This window comes from Oncorhynchus kisutch, linkage group LG23 (assembly GCF_002021735.2).
Source record: "Oncorhynchus kisutch isolate 150728-3 linkage group LG23, Okis_V2, whole genome shotgun sequence".
NCBI classification, from domain to species: domain Eukaryota; kingdom Metazoa; phylum Chordata; class Actinopteri; order Salmoniformes; family Salmonidae; genus Oncorhynchus; species Oncorhynchus kisutch.
The window spans coordinates 1,132,179-1,153,512 of record NC_034196.2 but is presented as its reverse complement, the minus strand read 5'-3'; the positions used below and the strand labels follow the sequence as shown (position 1 = coordinate 1,153,512).

General features: G+C 43.2%; 1 protein-coding gene across 2 annotated transcripts in view; it reads left to right on the top strand.

The window, feature by feature from the left end:
- The first annotated feature begins 10,844 nt into the window (after window positions 1-10,844).
- The window catches only part of col27a1a (collagen, type XXVII, alpha 1a), a 230,409-nt gene continuing 219,919 nt past the window's right edge, over window positions 10,845-21,334 (top strand). The window contains exons 1-3 of one of the 2 annotated variants that reach the window (XM_031803202.1): window positions 10,845-11,220; window positions 16,098-16,168; window positions 18,915-20,365. In XM_031803202.1, the coding sequence (XP_031659062.1) occupies window positions 11,168-11,220; window positions 16,098-16,168; window positions 18,915-20,365 (1,575 nt within the window). In that variant the 5' untranslated portion in view covers window positions 10,845-11,167. Of the gene's footprint in view, window positions 11,221-12,374; window positions 12,596-16,097; window positions 16,169-18,914; window positions 20,366-21,334 lie in introns of those variants that run through there. The other variant, XM_031803203.1, reaches the window with a different exon arrangement.

Here is a 21,334-nt window from a genome sequence, read left to right as displayed (position 1 = left end):
CACATCAAATAAATGCTTCACAGAGTTCAAGTAACAGACACATGTCAACATCAACTGTTCAGAGGAGACTGTGTGAATCAGGCATTCATGGTTGAATTGATACAAAGAAACTGCTACTAAAGGACACCAATAAAAAGAAGAGACTTGGTTGGCCAAGAAACACGAGCAATGGACATTAGACTGATGTAAATCTGTCCTTTGGACCAAATTTGAGATTTTTGGTTCCAACTGCCGTGTCTTTGTGAGATGCAGAGTAGGTGAACGGATGATTTCCGCATGTGTGGTTCCCACCGTGAAGCATGGAGGAGGAGGTGTGATGGTGTGGGGGTGCCTTCCTAGTGACAATATCAGTGATTTATTTAGAATTCAAGGCACACTTTGCCAGCATGGCTACCACAGCATTTTGCAGCAATACGGCAATAACATCTGGTTTGTGCTTAGTTCTACTATCATTTGTTTTTCAATAGGACAATAACCCAAAACACACCTCCAGGCTGTAAGGGATATATGACCAAGAAGTAGAGTGATGGAGTGCTGCATCAGATGACCTGGCCTCCACAATCACCCAAATGATATGGTTTGGGATGAGTTGGACTCCTTCAACACTGTTGGAAAAACATTCCCCATGAAGCTGGTTGAGAGAATTCCAAGAGTTTGCAAAGCTGTCATCGAGTCAAAGGGTGGCTACTTTGAAGAATCTAAAATCTAAAATATACAGTACTGTGCAAACGTTTTAGGGAGGTGTGAAAAAATGCTGTAAAGTAAGAATGCTTCAAAAATAGATATGTTTATCAATTAACTAAATGCAAAGTGAGTGAACAGAAGGAAAATCTAAATCAAATCCATATTTGGTGTGACCACCCTTTGCCTTCCAAACAGAGCACTTGCACAAAGTCAGAGATTTTGTAGGCATATAGTCAGGTGTATCATTAAACAATTATACCAAACCGGTTCTAATGATCATCAATTCAATATGTAGGTTGAAACACAATCATTAACTGAAACAGAATCAGCTGTGTAGGAGGAATACACCTGGGTGAGGAACAGCCAAACTCAACTAACAAGGTGAAGTTGCAAAATTCATACACCATGGCAAGACTGAGCACAGCAACAAGACACAAGGTAGTTATAACGGCATCAGCAAGGTCTCTCCCAGACAGAAATGTCAAGACAGACAGGGGGTTCCAGATGTGCTGTCCAAGCTCTTTTGAAGAAGCACAAATTAACGGGCAATGTTGAGGACCGTAGACGCAGTGGTCAGCCAAAGAAACTTACTGCAGCAGATGAAAGACACATCATGCTTACTTCCCTTCGCAATCGGAAGATGTCCAGCGGTGTCCATCAGCTCAGGCAAAAAACATCTCCTGTCCGGAGAAGTCCGGTCAGAAGTGGCCTTCATGGAAGACTTTCAGCCAAAAAGCCATACCTCCAACGTGGAAACAAGGCCAAGCGACTAAAATATGCACGAAAACACAGGAACTGGGGAGCAGAAAAATGGCAGCAGGTGCTCTGGACTGATGAGTCAAAAATTGGAAATATTTAGCTGTATCAGAAGGCAGTTTATTTACCGAAGGTCTGGAGAGCGGAAAACAAATGACTATCTGCAGGCAACAGTGAAGCAGGGTGGAGGTTCCTTGCAAGTCTGGGGCTGTATTTCTGCAAATGGAGTTGGGAATTTGGCCAGAATGAATGGTCTCCTCAATGCTGAGAAGTACAGACAGATACTTTTCCATCATGCAATACCATCAGGGAGGCATCTGATTGACCCCAAATGTATTCTGTAGCATGACAATGACCCCAAACATACAGTGAAAGTCATTAAGAAGTACCTTCCGTGTAAATAATGACAAAGAGTCCTGGAAGTGATGGTATGGCCCCCACAGAGCCCTGATCTCAATATCATCGAGTCTGTCTGGGATTATGTGAAGAGAGAGAAGCACCTGAGGCTGCCTAAATCCACAGAAGAACTGTGGTTAGTTCCGCAAGATGGTTGGTTCCCACAGTAAGTTGGGTGAATTTTGGCCCAGTCCTCCTGACAGAGCTGGTGTAACTGAGTCAGGTTTTTAGGCCTCCTTGCTCGCACATGCTTTTTCAGTTCTGCCCAGAAATGTTCTATAGGATTGAGGTCAGGGCTTTGTGATGGCCACTCCAATACCTTTACTTTGTTGTCCTCAAGCCATTTGCCCCAACTTTGGAAGTATGCTTGGGGTCATTGTCCATTTGTAAGACCCATTTGCAACCAAGCTTTAACTTCCTGACTGATGTCTTTATGTCTTGAGATGTTGCTTCAATATATCCACATAATTTTCCTTTCTCATGCAGCCATCTATTTTGTGAAGTGCACCAGTCCTTCCTGCAACAAATCACCCCTAAAACATGATGCTGCCACCACCGTGCTTCATGGTTGGGATGGTGTTCTTCACCTTGTAAGCCTCCCCCTATTTCCTCCAAACATAACGATGGGCATTATGGCCAAACAGCTCTATATTTGTTTCATCATTCCAAAAAGTACGATCTTTGTCCCCATGTGCAGTTGCAAACCGTAGTCTGGCTTTTTTATGGTGGTTTTGGAGCAGTGGCTTCTTCCTTGCTGAGCGAATTTTCAGGTTATGCTGATATAGGACTTGTTTTACTGTGAATATAGATACTTTTGTACCTGTTTCTGAGGTCTTGGCTGATTTTCTTTTGATTATTTTCCCATCATGTCAAGCAAAGAGGCGCTGAGTTTGAAGGTAGGCCTTGAAATACATCCACAGGTACACTTACAATTGACTCAGATAATGTCAATTAGCCTTTCAGAATCTTCTAAAGTCATGACACCATTTTTAGGAATTTTCCAAGCTGTTTAAAGGCACAGTCAACTTAGTGTATGTAAACTTCTGACCCACTGGAATTGTGATACAGTGAAATAGTCTGTCTGTAAATAATTGTTGGAAAAATTACTTGTGTCACTCACAAAGTAGATGTCCTAACCGACTTGCCAAAACTATAGATTGTTAACAAGAAATGTGTGGAGCAGTTAAAAAAAAACGAGTTTTAAAGACTCCAACCTAAGTGTATGTAAACTTCCGACTTCAACTGTATAGATATATATTATTATTATTACTGTATAAACATTATATATATATGTTTCTTACAGTAATTGTCATGGGGTTTTATATAATGACTTATAAAAACAATGTCAAACCTATTAGGAAAACATTTATCTTGTAGTTGTTACATTGTCAGAACACTTTTCTTATAATACTCATAGAAGACACATAATAATTCCTTTTTTTTGTCTCATATATGTCATACCATGTCTTGTAGGAAAATCACCACAATATTGTATTCAATTGTGTTTCCTACATAAGTTAACACATATACAAATATATACACTGTTTACATCAAAACATTTAAAAAAATATTACAGATACATATTAGATTTTTGTATAAATAATTTTCTACAAGATTCTTATTTGATTTGAATGATTATTTTCCATACGGGTACATTTGTCAAGGTTGTCTCCTATAAAAGAGAGAGAGACCCACTAGCACAATTCAAGTTGCTTTAGCAAAGGCAAATATACTTCAAATGATCAGGCAACACTCACCAGTAAGCCATCAATCATCAACAGCTCCCTCCTGTAGGCAATGAACAACATTGCTGTCCTGCAGAAGGAATGAGTCGTGCGTTTTACCTGGCCACCTTGCCACCACATTCCTCAGCATTTTTGCTATAACATTTCACCTGTACATTAAAGTGAGTGGAAGTATTTTCTGTTCACATAGTTGATCTCGTTTTGGGATTGTGCTTTTATGGCGATGTGGGGGTAATCTATTTCTCCGATTGTATTTCCCCTTGATGGTACAGAATCTCTTCTTGTGTATGGAAATTGGATGTAACTGTGGGTTTTGCTAAATCTCACACTTTGCGTGGAAATGATCCCATGCATGATTGATAAATCAGGCCCCAGGTTTTTTGTTCAGCTCAGCCATCAGCTTTGCTCAGATGTTGAGTGCTATCTTGTTCATGAAGTTGTATCCCTCCTCAGAGTCGAATACAGACTCTTTGTGGTGTTTAGGACAGACTTTGGGCTGTAAATGCCTATACATACATGCCATTTTGTTGAATCAGCTTGAAACTCATGCTAATGATTGATAACATGTTCCTGAAGATATGTACAGTACCAAGTTTGGTGTTGATGTCTAAAAAACATGAAAGGTATGGCTTTTTCCCATTTCATTGCCATGGTGTTCAACAGGTTACCCTGTTTCTATTGCTAGGACTATTTCTATTGCTTGCAGGCTTGCATATCTATTTAGATCTTAATTTTTATTTTGTAGGCCTATAATGCAATTTAGCTTTTAGCTGTGATTGTGTATCCTACAAGATGAAGTAAACACATGAACCAATACACCATTCTATCAAATAACAAACTATAATGTCCATTTTAATCCAGTGTATTGGTCACATGCACATTATAATGTATCACAAATTTCTGGAAATACTGTGCTGTTATGTACATTTATTGCATGTACAGTATACCACACTGTAAACCCTGACATCTAAACAGACTGCATTGTGTTTCGGTGCATCAAAGAACAGCCTTGTGTCTTGGCGCGGGCCAGGTCTGCAATTTGGGCCAGGGCGTGGTGCGGCACCCAGAGGGGTGTGTCCGCCCTGCGCTGCAGTAATGACCCCTTCCCATTGGGAAGCGTTTGATCTGGGCTGCCTCTGTGCTGCGACAGGGGCTATTTCTGGAGCATGAGGGATAAAGGAGGCCTTCAGACAAGTGCCAATGACCGTAATTAAGCAGCTTTAGGGTGGCAGCGAGCGCAAGCCGGGTTGTAATTTGGAAAGGAAGGTAGAACATATCTGATTGGAAATGTATGGGAGGGTTGGTGGCACCCAGCACTGAAACACAGGGGACAAAGTGTTTAAAGAGGAGCGTAAAGAGGGTGGTAATGAGTGGGGCTTCCATTAGCACCCACCCCTAGGGTACCTGTAGAGTGACTGTGTCCTCGGGGAGATGGTGACTGACACACTGTTGGAACATCTGAACTACCCGTTAGTCTGAACCAGCTGAAGTAGGGGAGATCAGGGCTGGAACTCAGTGGTAGGTTATATCACAGTGCTCAGAACAGAAAAACATGGAGGGTACTTTGTGTTGAAACTTGATTTATCTCTGTGGTTGGAAGTGGCTGAATCTGAATTAGCCAAACTACATTTTCACTAGTCCAAAGCCGCTCACTCACTAGCGCACAACTATGTAGAACACTCCGGAAAGTGCTAAATGCATCAACTTGGATGTTTACATGAGCAATTTTGTGGGGCAAAAGTCAGAAGTGGATTAATGATGAATACATGTTTTTGAGTAAAATGATCACTTAAGCTCAGATGTTGGGGACTTTGAGCGGATCTGGACCGGTTCCGGCTGAAATGGTGTGTTCAAAGCACTCTGTGAACACCATAGATTGCTTCACCTTATAAAGCCCCATCTGTCTGCTCTCTACTTCCGCTGTCTCAGTGGAGCTGACTTGAAGTGTCAGGTTTCAGACCAGGGTCTGGCTCCAGACATAAGCGGTCGCTTCGGGCCCCAGGGCGCTAGCGGGACCCAAACCTTCAGTCGATGTCTTAACTTTCTGTTAAGAGTTAGAATAGTAGAATACACAATCTCACTCAGAAATCCTTAACATGGCATAAGTCAGGGCAAAATTTGTAGAGTTGCAGGAAACTAAAAAAATGTATCTCTGCCCCATGACAAAATCAGAAGAATTGCATGAAATGTGTTAGAAATTGCTACGTTTTCTCTCTGCCCAATGGCAAAATGTGTGGAACTGCAGAAAACTTGCTTTAAAATTGCAAAAACAACTTAATTTGGGGAATTCAGTCTGGGTCTCAACTTACTGTTAAGAGTTAGAATAGTAGAATAGTTTGAAATCTTGTTGTACAAACTGTAAGCAATTTTCCGCTTGTTATGTCAGTCACCTACAGTCACTCAATTAGCCATATCAGCTAACAATTTTTAGCATGGTAAGTTAGTCTAGTGCTAAAAATAGCCAACATTAACATATGTAGAAATCAATTACTTGCAAGATGACATTCATAATCTGACTATCTCTGAAACTCACTTAGATAATACCTTTGATGATATTATTATAAAAAATGATTGTTGTCTATTAACAATGACAGGCCACTGAGGTCTGAAAATTTGGATGGAAATTACTGAGGATAATAGAGGACGATATTTCCATTCCTATTTGCCATATCTACATTCTAGGCCTACTACAAAGTGTGTGTCCTCTGGCCTGGAGGGAAGCGAAAGTCATTCCGCTACCTAAGAATAGTAAAGCTCCCTTTACTGACTCAAATAGCCAACCAATCAGCCTGTTACCAACCCTTAGTAAACTTTTGGAAAAAATGGTGTTTGACCAGATACAATGCTATTTTACAGTAAACAAATTGACATCGGACTTTCAGCATGCTTATAGGGTAGGACATTCAACAAGCACGGCACTTACACAAATGACTGATGATTGGCTGAGAGAAATTGATGATAAAAAGATTGTGGGGTCTGTTTTGTTAGACTTCAGTGCAGCTTTTGACATTATTGATCATAGTCTGTTGCTGGAAAAACTTACGTGTTATGGCTTTACATCCCTTGCTATATTGTGGATAAAGAGTTACCTGTCTAACAGAACACAGAGGGTGTTCTTTAATGGAAGCCTCTCCAACAAAGTCCAGGTAGAATCAGGAATTCCCAGTGCAGCTGTCTAGGCCCATTACTTTTATCAATCTTTACGAATGACATGCCACTGGCTTTGACTTAACACTACACACGTCAGCTACCACCACAACTGAAATGACTGCAACACTTAACAAAGAGCTGCAGTTAGTTTCAGAATGGGTGGCAAGGAATAAGTTAGTCCTAAATAAAATGTTTAAAAAAACTAAAAGCATTGCATTTGGGACAAATCATTCACTAAACCCTAAACCTCAACTGAAACTTGTAATGAGTAGTGTGGTCAGGTGCCACAAAGAGGGACTTTTACAGAGAGCAAACTTACAATAGGCTCAGAACAGGGAAACATGGCTGGCCCTTAAATGTACATGGAGAGCTAACATTAATAATATGCATGTAAATTTCTCCTGGCTCAAAGTGGAGGAGAGATTGACTTCATCACTACTTGTTTTTGTCCGAAGTGTTGACAAGCTAAATGCACCGAGCTGTCTGTTTAAACTACTAGCACACAGCTCGGACACCCATGCATAACCCACAAGATATGCCACTAGAGGTCTCTTCACAAGTGCAGAACAGACCATGGGAGGTGCACAGTAATACAAAGAGCCACGACTACATAGAACTCTATTTCACATCAGGTAACTGATGCAAGCAGTAAACAGAAAAAAAATAGACCTTATGGAAAAGTGGGGACTGGGAAGAGACACACACACAAGTACAGCCACACGCATATGCATACACATGCTGGCACACACACGTATACTACCGTTCGAAAGTTTGGGGTCACTTAGAAATGTCCTTGTTTTCCATGAAAACATACATGAAATGAGTTGCAAAATGAATAGGAAATATAGTAAAGGCATTGACAAGGTTAATAATGATTTTCAATTGAAATAATAATTGTGTCCTTCAAACTTTGCTTTCACCAAAGAATCCTCCATGTGCAGTAATTACAGCCTTGCAGAACTTTACCTCAATTTGTTGAGGTAATCTGAAGAGATTTCACCCCATGCTTCCTGAAGCACATCCCACAAGTTGGATTGGCTTGATGGGTACATCTTATGTACCATACGGTCAAGCTGCTCCAACAACAGCTCAATAGGGTTGAGATCTGGTGACTGTGCTGGCCACTCCATTATAGACAGAATACCAGCTGACTGCTTCTTCTCTAAATAGTTCTTGCATAGTTTGGAGCTGTGCTTTTAGTCATTGTCCTGTTGTAGGAAGAAATTGGCTCCAATTAAGGGCTGTCCACAGGGTCTGGCATGGCGTTGCAAAATGGAGTGATAGCCTTCCTTCAAGATTCCTTTTACCCTTTAGAAATCTCCCACTTTACCACCATCAAAGCACCCCCAGACCATCACATTGCCTCCACCATGCTTGACAGGTGGCATCAAGCACTCCTCTAGCATCTTTTCTGCGTCTCACGAATGTTCTTCTTTGTGATCAGAACACCTCAAACTTATATTTGTCTGTCCATAACAGCTCTTTCCAATCTTCCTCTGTCCTGTGTCTGTGTTCTTTTGCCCATCTTAATATTTTATTTTTATTGGCTAGTCTAAGATGTGGCTTTTTCTCTGCAACTCCACCTAGAAGGCCAGCACCCCAGAGTCGCCTCTTCACTGTTGGCGTTGAGACTGGTGTTTTGCGGGTACTATTTCATGAAGCTGCCAGTTGAGGACTTGTCTGTTTCTCAAACTAGATACTCTAATGTACTTGTCCTCTTGCTTAGTTGTTTACCGGGGCCTCCCACTCCTCTTTCTATTCTGGTTAGAGCCAGTTTGCACTGTTCTGTGATGGGAGTAGTACACAGCGTTGAAGTGATCTTCAGTTTCTTGTCATTTTCTGCATTGAATAGCCTTAATTTCTCAGAACAAGAATATACTGACTAGTTTCAGAAGAAAGGTCTTTGTTTCCGGCCATTTTGAGCCTTTAATCAAACCCACAAATGCTGATGCTCCAGATACTCAACTAGTCTAAAGAAGGCCAGTTTTATTGCTTCTCTAATCAGAACAACAGTTTTCAGCTGTGCTAACATAACTGCACATTATACATTTTGTATAGTAGATATGTAGTGGTGTAATAATGTTATATGATGTACTGTTTTATCTTTTGTTTTGTGTGATGTAAGTCCCTTAATGCTGCCTTGGCATCAGCCAAGGGGGATCCCTCATAAATACAAATACAAACATGTTGAAGGTAAACAGTTAAATAAATGTTGACTTTGACACCACACGTGAGAGGATGGTTACACAATATTCCTGAGTCATTTAAATTACTTATGAGATAGTGAGAAATATAAATCTTGGCGAAATGAAAGATAATTTCCAAAAAGTTGTCAGAGGTGAGACCGTGTAACTTCTTTTTACATTGTTCAACAGGAACACCTATATAAGAAGATGGTTACCTGATTCATATGTGTGAACAAAGCCAAAGGGTGAAAAGTTCTCAGAGCAGACACGTCAGTGTTTCTATGTTATAGAAGGGTTATTTGGATATGAGTGTGTACCTTTTTTCCTCAAATATCTCAACCCAGCTAGCAAGTGGATCTGGACCGATTCCGGCTGAAAGTAGGGGCACTCGGCTGAGAGTCAGACTCGGCCGACGTCATGTGGCCCAAGTCTGAGCTGCTTTTGGCAGTATTACCTATGGCTAGGATGCGGGGATTGAGCTCTGGCCGATTCCGGTGAGAGTTATCTGGCCCAAATGTATTACTTGGGGCTCGGGCCGATTAGGACTTCTTTCTAGCAGATGATTACACTTTATATAATTAACCTTTCATTATTTATTTTTCATATTTTCTCATTGTTTCTGTGATCAAAAAATACAATTAACATTTAACTTAAATTCTTTAAGAGTCCTGTGTAATATTTTAGTATTTTGATAGATTGTGCAAGGCAATTGATAAGCATTAAAAACTTTGTGGCAGGAGCGAGTGGCGCAGTGGTCTAAGACACTGCATAGCAGTGCAAACTGCGTTGCTCCAGACGCTGGTTTGAGACTCGTGCCGGCTGCGACTGGGAGACCCATGAGGCGATGCACAATTGGCACAGCGTCGTCCAATTTAGGGGAGGGTTTAGCCGGTCCGGGATGTCCTTGTCCCATTAGCGACTCCTCCTTCTGGCGGGATTCTGGTTAGATGCCGGCAAAGTCGGCTGAATGCCGGTAGACGGAAATGCCCCGATGTACTTGGGCCGATTCTGGGCAATCATTCATTTTGATTCCGGGCCGAGTCCGACACATGATTCCGGGCCGAGTCCGACACATGATTCCGGGCCGAGTCCGACACATGATTCCGGGCCGATTCAATCAGTTCCGGCACCCGGGAAGAGGGCCGATTCCTCATTGCTAGCTGGGAAATATTGCAGCTGCTGTATGGCTTTTCATCTACTACAATATGGCTCAATCATGCTTGTTTAAACACCATTGATTCACCTTTTTTCTTTCTTTATTAAGTAGGCCTAATGGCATTCCCATTATCCAAGATACTGACCATTAAAGATGCACTATGCAAAAATCTCTCCGCCATTTCCTGGTTGCTAAAATGCTGATAGTTCACATAATTTAAATGTATGTAACAAAACAAGCAAGTATAGTGTAGATAAATATTGTACCATCTAAACCGCTGTGAAATATATTTTCCATAACCAAAAATGTTGTATTTTCAGCTGTTTGAAGCTCATGTACATCACTGAAAGTAAAAGATACAAAAATGAAACTTAAGACCAGGAAGCATATCAATAGCACACATAGAACAGACATTCTGCTTCTTAGACTTGCTTTCAATGAGAATGACAGAGTTTTATATTTGGATTTAGTGGGGTCACTCAAAAACTTACAAATTGCAGCTTTAAGTTATCAGGTCTATCTCAAAGGCTCTTGCTCCTGTTTATAAATTATTTATAAAGTGCCTTTATTTCAATGGTCATTTTAACAGGACAGTTTCCCGATTAAGCGGGTTCGTGTGGCCACCCCCTGGAGGCTTCGTGTAGTTGCCCAGCGCAACCGCTGGGTTTGTAACCCCGACTAGGTTTGTAACCCGACACCCTGTGCTGCGGTGCCTTACGGTCGGTCACCCACAGAGAGGCTGTTTAAAAAGGAAAAGGATGAGTTCTCCGCTCCTGACTCGGTAACCCCCTCAAGAACTAAACATTTTCTTTCTGATTCAACGTCCCTCATTACGGATCGGCATAAATGAATGAACCACGGGGAATATCGGAAGAAAGTCACCCTGGAAAGTTTCCTGTCAAACTGCTCTCTGGCTGACTACAGTCATTTCAGTTGGTCTTGATAGGCAAATCAATAGAAGAGCTTTCCCTTGGAACTTTATTGCAAGCTTCTCAAATGTGTTAGAGGACAACCGGTGCGTTCTGTTCCCTTGCAAAGGAGTCACGCTGTGATTAACAGATCAGGTTTTTGACTGCCAGGACAAATGAATACAAATGAATCTAGGGATCCGAAGGAGAGATTGCAGAACCTCTCATCTCGACACAAAGTAAGTATTTCTATACTGGATGTTTTTTTGTGATGGAATCAGAAAAGTTGATATGAAAGTGATGGAGTCACTCACACACTTGCATATGCAGCCTAATTGAAGTGGACCTGACTGATAGTTACGATGTGATTTTGAATGCAGATGTTCAGTTATCCTAGCCTATATACACTGAGTGTACAGAACATTAAGAACACCTTCCTAATATTGAGTTGCACCACCGTTTGCCCTCAGAACAGCCTAAATTATTTCGGGGCATGGACTCTACAGGGTGTCGAAAGCGTTCCATAGGGATGCTGGCTCAAATTGGCTGAATGTCCTTTGGGTTGTGGACCATTCTTGATACACACAGGAAACTATTGAGTGTGAAAACCCCAGGAACATTGCAGTTCTTGACACACTTAAACCCACCTACTACCATACCCCGTACAAAGGCACTTCAATATTTTGTCTTGCCTATTCACACTATGAATGGCACACATACACAATCCATGTCTCAATGATGAAAAATACTTATTTAACCCGTCTCCTCCACCTTCACCTGGTCATTTGGCAGACGCTCTTATCCAGAGCATTTAGGATGAAGTGCCTTGGGCAGATCGACTGATTTGTCACTTACTCAGCTCGGAGGTTCGAACTAGCGACTTTTCCGTTTACTGCCCTAACCTTCTTGGTATGTGTTCTACCTGCCGGCTGACAATGGTCCAGCAGCCTGTCACAACCAATGTTCATTTGTGGCAGGTTTACAGTTGCCTAGAGTCTGAAATATCCCGAAACTGTTTGTTTGTATTAAGCTCCAGAGAAAGTTACTGATTCAGTTGGAACAGGATCTACTTTGTAACCTTTTCGAATGTGATTTTACAATAGGCTAATTTAGGTCGAATATGCAGTCAAGCAATGGTTTTAGGAGAATACCGTTGAGGGCGATAGTGAGAAGATGCATATGCTACTATATGCCTACTGTAGGTTTTTTATTCGTTTGAGAAATGACCTAAAATACATTTGCTGTGTTATCTTTGGAATGCACGGCGCTCTCATCAAAAGCAGTAACTTTCTCAGCGCAAAGTGCGCGTACAATTAAGCATATTCAATTCTCCGGCGACTGAAAACGAACGTCTTTCGTCTAAAAGTGGCCGTATTTAGAAGGCCATGTGACATTCGTTTTCACTTAGCCGAAGCCTCTGAAGTGTTGACCTTTCCAGGGACGTTTCGTCGTTTTGTTTTGCAACACTATAAAGAGTTCAAGTGATAAGGTATTAAACCGGGTCGTTTTGGTGAAGGATGAACTTTTGTAAGAAATCACACTGCATAATGAAGTACTAACGATGGACCCGGATAATGACCGCACTCCACACTTTAAACCAGCTGGAGTCCGCGGGTGAGTTGTGTGAACAGCTATCTCTCAGTCTTATCGAAGAGGGAGATTCTGTGAAGTGATTTGTCAACTTTTGAGTTCCATCTGTTTTTGGTTTTCGTCAGTCCATTATCCGTCTCAAAACAAGCAACTTCTTGTTATATCAGTCTCTTTCATGTTGTTTGTTTGTCAACTTTTCATTTTCATAAAGGAGGCTAAATACGCTTTCATTTTTTCATAGGTCATACTATTCATATTTTATCAGATGACTTTCACTATCAAATAGCCTACCATTTTACCATTTCGTATATGAAAGGAATATCCCAAAATCTTATTACCCCCAATGAATGAACAAGTCTGTTAATCAATAAAAGGAGGAGGGAAGGAAGGGAAGAGCAAGGAAGTAGATCAAGGAATGTCCAGTGCCTCAATTCATGTCCTGACAAAATGTATGTCCACAGCCAGTCACTGTTAGGCTATCTACTCTTCAAACTAAACAGCTAATAAAAAACTGGATATTATCAAAGTTCAATCAAATGTGTATACGTGTTGAGACCAGATGGATAGCCCTCTCACAGAGAGAGGGGAGAGAGAGAGAGAAATACATATAGAAAGAGCGAAATACAAATTGGGAAAAAAAGAGAGGACAGAGATAGATGGTGAAGGTAATAAAGGACAGAGAGTGTGAGGATAGGGACAGAGGTCAGTGGAACCACAAAGGTCGAAGGCATGCAGAGAAGTAGAGGAAGAGGAGCCCTACACACGGACTACAAAATGAGAAACAGAGCTTTAGTATAATGGCATTTTTAAATCAGACAAGCTGCCTGGTAAATTGATTGTAATGGTCACTCAGAAGCTCCAGGCATCATTGAGGTTTCAACATCTGAACAGTTGGGCGCTTTGGCATGACTTAAGGATGTCAAAGGGGGCAATAAATAATAGACCATTTCCGATTGGATTATTTAAGATACTGTTTGAAGAGGTAGATTTTCTGATGTTTTCAGAAGCTGGATCCACCATTGGGACAGGGTGGGAGGGCCATGAGACCTGAGGTGGCAGAATGGAGTGCTCAGGTTGGGGTGTAGGGTTTGAGTATAGCCTGAAGGTAGGGAGGGGCAGTGTCTCTTGCTGTTCCGTAGGTAAGCACCATGGTCTTGTAGTGGATGCGAGCTTCGACTGGAAGCCAGTGGAGTGTCATGAGAGAACTTGGGAAGGTTGAAAACCTTGCGGGCTGCTGTGTTCTGGATAAGTCGCAGTGGTTTGATTAAACAAGTGGGGAGCCCAACCAACAGCGATTTGCAGTAGTTCAGACTGGAGAGGACAAGTGCCTGGATTAGAACCTGTGCCGCTTCCTGTGTGAGGTAGGGTCGTACTCTACCGATGTTGTAGAGAATGCACCTGCAGGAGGGGGACACTGCTTTGATGTTTTCAGAAAACGACAGGGTGTTGTCCAGGGTCACGCTAAGGTTTTTTTCACTCTGGGAGGGCAACACTGAGGAGTTGTCAACCAGGATGGAGAGGTCTTTGAGAGGGCAGGCATTCCTACTAAACTATATACTTTTGCTCACTGGGAGACAACCAATGGTTCTTGCAGAGCTGGTCTAACAGAAACAGTAGATCCATGAAGTGAGTTCTGACTGAGGGTTGTGCTGACTAGTATTTTAGGCTTTCTTGTTCTTTTGGCCCTGTATTTTGAAGACTCAACTTGCTTGCAAATCTCTCAGCTGTAAAGTCAGCCCTGGTGTTGCAGTGTGAAACCGCCAAAGACAGGATATATGCAGACGTCAGACGTATTTATACTGTATGCCGAAGCTGTCTGAGCTCCAACGACCAGTCACACAGCCCCGTCTGAACTAAACCAACAAGGCTGCAACTTTTGCTTATTAAAAAGCAGTGTTGTTTCCAAACGAATAGAATCCAATTGTCCAGCAAACCCACATAACCCAGACCTGCCACAGAGCCCGTCATACAAGCATCACTATCTCCTCTAACCAAACCACCTTTAGGATACAGATTTTTGCCGGCCCAGTAGGTAGACTTTAGTCTGTAAAAACAGTGCAACTGTAAAAATACTGTTAATTTCAAGCAAACTTAGTTCACTCAACATTAAGTCTGGTTCAGACACATGTAAACCGACTGACAGAATGAGACTCACTTCCAGCAGATCCCTGCCCAGCTGATAAGAGACAATCTAAGACCACAACCAGCTGCTTGTCATGAGACACACACACACACACACAACCAGCTGTTAAGAGTGGTGTCGGGTTGGTGATGATCGCACTCCGCTGCATTACTTACTGTGAGATCAGACCGTGGTTTCAAAGCAGTCTCTGGTTCTCCGGGTTGTTATTTGCTAAAGCAGAATTACTTTGTTCAGACTGGGGAAGGGGAGGGGTTAACCACAACCACAGCTGCTTTAGACATTTCCTCCAGTGTCTCTCAATGTCTTCCGATGGTAATAACCAAAGTGACAGCTCCTCCTGTTACAGGATCCCCTATTCACCCAAATCAAATCACATTTTATTGATCTCATACACGTGGTTATCAGATGTTCATGTGAGTGTAGCGAAATGCTTGTTCTTCTAGTTCCGACCATGCAGTAATATCTATCAAGTAATCTAACAATTCCACAACAACTACCTTGTACACACAAGTCTAAAGGGGTGGAATAAGAATATGTACATATAAATATATGGATGAGCGATGACCGAGCGGCATAGGCAAGATGCAATAGATGGTATAAAATACAGTATATACATATGTGATGAGTAATATAAGATATGTGAACCTTATTAAAGTGCCATTATTAAAGTGACTAGTGATCCATTTATTAAGGTGGCCAATGATTTCGAGTTTGTATGTAGGCAGCAGCCTCTCTGTGTTAGTGGTGGCTGTTTAACAGTCTGATGACCTTGAGATAGAAGCTGTATTTCAGTCTCTCGGTCCCAGCTTTGATGCACCTATACTGACCTCACCTTCTGGAGCTACCAGTCCAACTGTCCTTCACTCACCTCACCCCTCTTGGGACACCAGACTGAAATAGAAAACAGACTGAAACATGGAGGGACTACCTGGACCCATTATGAAATGTTTATTGTAGCTTTCAATTGCTAAATTATTTGAAGGTTTTCCATTGCGTGGCCTAGTGAACTCGATCCTGGTCAGCCCCTGTAGTGTGGTGAGAGGAACATGTTCACTGGAGGCTGCTGCTGCTGGGTGTTAGAGACTAAGCTACCTTTAACGTGAAATAGTTCTGCAGAGAACTTTATTGCAATTCTTTATGATGATGTTAATTCTGATTATGATGGAGAGAGTAATTAAATGACAGACTGTGATTGGGTTGTTGTTGTTTTGGGGTATGTTCTGACCCAGATTTAAGCTTTTTATTTCACCTGACGTCCCCATAATGCAGTAACACTCATAAGTCTTTCTCATGTCATGCTCATACATCTCATCTGAGCCAACCTAGCTGTAACATGATTTGCTGTAGAGTGTTTCTAACCAGCTTCTCCTTTCTTCCTCACAGGAGAGTCCTATTGCTCTGTACAGTTTTATATTGTACTTGCTACCTGGGACTTGCACAAGTACACTCTGAAGGTAAGACATTACTTCCTTCTGGCATTAATTTATTTTCTTTTCCACCCTGGTTTCACAGTCCCTATTTAATAGCGGAAAAGCAGTAAAAACAGATTGGTTTGGAGTTATATTGTGCTCATAGCACAAGCCTGTAAACATGCTGTTTGGACATTTCCATGGCAATGTGTGTGTAGAGCTCAAACGGCTCATTAAGGTGTGATGGCTCTTGTGAGGTTTGCGGCTTTCCAAAGACACAAATGAACACAATTGACACAATTACAATAACTGCTCTGGTTCAAATTAACATTATTTTGTACTATTTTGGAGTAATGAGGCCCTGAACTCATTCATTATGTGGAATTGAATTAGAAGAGAAGAGGCATAGGCCATAGGGGGCAATTCCGACCCGAGTTAAAGGCGCACAAATGGAACATAATTCCCTTCTTCTGTACTTTTCTCTATGCGTATTATGACCTTGAACTTATGCATGAGAATTGCCTGCTATGCACCCGCTATTTGTTCTGGGTGGAGATCTAAGAAATGAAGGTGTGGCGGAGGTGTGTCTACAGATATGTCGTATTCAGACCATGACTTAAATCTACTACCTTTACATGCGAGGAGCCCACGAATAAGGTCCATAAAAGTGGAAAAAGCATCTACTTGATTTTTTCTGATAGAAAAAACAGCATTCTCCATGCACTGTAATTTATAAATTGATAAGAGCTAGGTAAATGAGTAACTGATTTGGAGAAGGGGATTGAGAAGGATCCCTAGAGATGAATGTGAAATCAGTCATATGGAAGCAAACTGAAAATCAAATCAACATGACATGTATTGAGGCCCCTTTCTACAGTTAAGTAGTATATAAATAACTGTACCATTATTAATTGTGTGCCCTCATCATTTGCGTGGGTGACATTTGGAGACGCAAGCTATAGGATTCTGTCGGGCTGAACCTGTTTATGCTCTTTTCTCCATTATATTTTACATTTTGTATCATGTTAAATATTAGCCACTATTGGGAGCCACCGTCAGTAATACCCACATACATTTATAACTCTCACTTTAGTGTGCAAAAAATTGGGACATGTAGCCTATTTGAATCATTATGGAACCACAGGTAGCAGGTTTAACATGGACCTTAGTGGTTCACGACGACTGGACAGTTCCATGATTAGTGAGGGTTAAGGTAGATTTATAGGGCTATTTGAATCATTATGGAACCACACGTAGCAGGTTTAACATGGACCTCAGTGGTTCACGACGACTGGACAGTTCCATGATTAGTGAGGGTTAAGGTAGATTTATAGGGCTATTTGAATCATTATGGAACCACACGTAGCAGGTTTAACATGGACCTCAGTGGTTCACGACGACTGGACAGTTCCATGATTAGTGAGGGTTAAGGTAGATTTATAGGGCTATTTGAATCATTATGGAACCACACGTAGCAGGTTTAACGTGGACCTCAGTGGCTCACGGCGACTGGACAGTTCCTGTTCGATCGGAGGGTGAGGGCTAGGGCCATTCCCCCCAAGTAATTGCAGGTGCCTTGGTGGGAGAGTGGGGTAACATATCTCACAGCAAGAACTGGCAAATCTGGTGCAGTCCATGAGGAGGAGATGCACTGCAGCACTTAATGCAGCTGGTGGCCACACCAGATACTGGCTGTTACTTTAGATTTTGATCCCCCCCACCTCCTTTGTTCAGAGACACATTATTCCATTTCTGTTAGTCACATGTCTGTGGAACTTGTTCAGTTTTTGTCTCAGTTGATGAATCTTGTTATATTTACACATGTTAAGTTTGCTGAAACTAAACGCAGTTGACAGTGAGAGGATGTTTCTTTTTTGCTGCGTTTAGTTTGTTGACTGCAGTCTTAGTGCCAGCATCGGTTTGTGGTGGTAAGCAGACGGCTACGAAAAATATAGATGAAACCTCTTGGTAAATAGTATGGTCTATAGCTTATCAGGAGGCATTCGAACTCAGGCAAGCAGAACCTCGAGACTTCCTTAATATTAGAGATTGCGCACCAGCTGTTGTTCACAAAGAGACTCACACTCCCGCCCTTCAGTTGATGAGACGCTGCCATTCTGTCCTGTCGATGCATAGAAAACCAGCTAGATTTATATTACCCATGTCCTCGTACAGCCACGACTCAGTGAAGCATAGGATATTACGGTCCCATTTATAAGATCGTCTCAAACAGAGACGTGTAGTTTGTTTTAGATTTATATTAACCATGTCCTCGTACAGCCACTACTCAGTGAAGCATAGGATATTACGGTCCCATTTATAAGATCGTCTCAAACAGAGACGTGTAGTTTGTTTTCCAGTGTTTGTACATTCGCCAATAGAACAGAAGGTAGAGGCATTTTATTTACTCGTCGCTGTTGTTTCATCAGGGTTGGCCTCTATATATTGTTTTTCCTCTTCCGGGTGCCTTAGATTAGGGCCTGGTCTCCGGTCAGTCGTATGTTCTGCTTGAGCTGAGTTATTGAAGTAGACTTCTTCCACCAAATCAAGGTTAGTGATCACTGTTCTGATGTCCAGAAGATCTTTTCGGTCATAGGAAACGATGACGGAAACATTATGTATAAAAACAGTTAAAATCAGTGCAAAAAACCCACAAAATAGTATAACTGGTCAGCAGCCCGTAAAACAGTTACTCCCAGTGCCATTCTTCCTTCACAGTATGTGTGTCTCTGTGTGTGTGTGTGCGTGTGCGTGGCCACTCTGATCATAAACCTGTCCTGCTCTCTTGCAGATGTGGACATCCTCCAGAGGTTGGGGCTCAAGGGAGAGAAGCCATCAAGCTCCATCCGTCCAGGGATCATTCCGTTCCGATCGGGAGTCATCCTCACCCAACAGGCACGTGTGGAGGCCCCTGCCCGCTCAGTCATACCACCGTCCTACTGGCCCAACCTGGCGCTGCTTCTGAGTGTGCGTTCCCACCGTGTCAACAACGCCTTCCTCTTCACCGTGCTCACCGGCCACCGCCGGCTCCTGCTAGGCCTGCAGCTGACCCCGGGGCAGCTTGTCCTCCACACAGGGCCCAAGAGCGCCGTCCCACTCCACTACGACCTCCGCAATGGCCAGTGGCACCATCTGGCTCTGGACATCCGTGACCAAAGGGTGACTCTATACTCTGCCTGTGGGAAGCAGAGCGTTCACGCAGACTTGACTTCGGTAGACAGAGAAGGCCTGGATCCTGAGAGCTCCTTCCTGCTCGGGAAGATGGGCCAGGGCTCGGTGCAGTTCGAGGGTGCCATTTGCCAGTTTGACCTGATCCCCTCCTCCCAGGCAGCTCACAACTACTGCAGGTACATTAAGAAACAGTGCAGGGAGGGTGACACCTACAGGCCAAACATAGCTCCCCTCTTAACCCGAGACCCCAACATCACGGCCAGCCTGGCCCTGCCAGCTCCCTCCGAGCTGAACAGGAAGCCCATGGTCATGAACCTAGCAAGGAGCGCCACTGCAGCTGCCTCTGCTGTTAGGCATGTGGTGCCGGCCATCCTGCTAAAGCCCACCCCTAGGACCACTCCTTCTCCCCTGCCTGGTACTGTGATGTTACTGATGACAGGGCCTGGGCTAGCCTTCCCGACCAAGGCCCAGAGCGAGACCATTACAGCACCACTCAGGAATGGAGTCGCCCCTCCCTCCTACCCCATCACTCAGAAATCCCCCAAGCCCACCCATATCAAGCCCGCCAATGTCAAGCCCACCCCTGTTAAGCCTGCCAATTTCAAGCCCACCCCTCCCAAGCCCACCCCTGCCAAGCCCATCCTAGCCAAGCCCACCTCTCGCAGCAGCCCCAAGAAGACCACCTTGGGGCTGGAGGCAAAGAAGAAACCCTCTTTCACTGCTGCGGCCAAGCCTACCAAGAAGAATCCAGACTCTGCCCTTCTAGCCCAGGGGGCAGTCAGCCCTGGGCCAAAGAAACTACTACAGAAACCACAGCCTACAGCACCCAAAAAGACAATAGCCCAGCCTAAAGTCACAGCCACTCGCCAATTCAAAGCCACCAATGCACCTGCCAATCGAAAGCTATCGAAAGCCACCAATGCACCTGTCACCCAACGGCCCACCAAACCCACCTATGCACCCTTTAACTTCCCCACCACGGGCTGGTGGCAGACGTACGATGTGGAGCCGACCCATTTTTCTCTACTTTTGCCAGGACCCCAAGGGCTAAAGGGTGAACCAGGCCTTGCGGTAAGAGCCTCTTAATACTCTTTCCTACCAACTGGGGATGCATAAGAGATTGTATTTAGCGCATAAAGGCAGTGTACATATGTGTTTTCATGTGTGCATGAGTGAGTATGTGCGAGGTGGAAGTGTGTGGCAGGTTGAGTTATTAAACTCACTGGAGTGGTGAAAGTAGAGCATATGTGAGCCCTCTCTTCCTCATCCTACCCCCGTCCCCTCTTACTCTCTCTCCCAGACTCTATTCCAGTCTGATTACAGACCTCTATCCCTTCTCACTGTGAACAATCGAGAATCAGTGACGTTCCGCTGAGGGAATATGGGGGAACACAGCCTCTTTAAAGCTCTGCCAGCCCAGGTATAGAAAGTGGGGAGGAGGACAGGAGGGCTGGGTCTGTGATCAGAGAACCCTTCAGTATATATATAACCAGATGTCAGTGGAAAGTGGGGGTGGGGGGAGAAAGGAGGATGACTGAAGACAAACGAGAGACAGAGATGGTGATGGAGAGAGAACATTGTGGTTCACAATGTTTCTTTGTTCAAATGTCTCTCCTTTTTCTCAGTTTGTTTGTCTTTACTGTCCTCTTCTGCTTTTCAAAACACAACAACATCAAATGTATATCTATTGGTACATACAGAGTACAAAGCATGTCAGTGTCCTTGTTTGAAGTGAAAGGCTGCTAGGGTATAGCTTTGGGGTAGTGGGGCAAGCTAGCTGGAGTCATATTGCCACTGCAGGCTAAAGGTCACCGCAAGGTTCACTCCGTCGATCGACATGCTTGCATGTGCATGGATGGAGCTGGATTTTTGGGGGCAGACTGCACCTTTGTCCACATCGTTGTTGAGCTCCACCCAGAGTGGAGCAAGTCTGACTTGAGTAGTGTCTATCCACTAGGGGGAGCCAGAGTATCTTACCAAGCAAAATTAGCCTTGTGTAGTGTATATCCACTAGGGGGAGCCAGAGTAGCTTACCAAGCA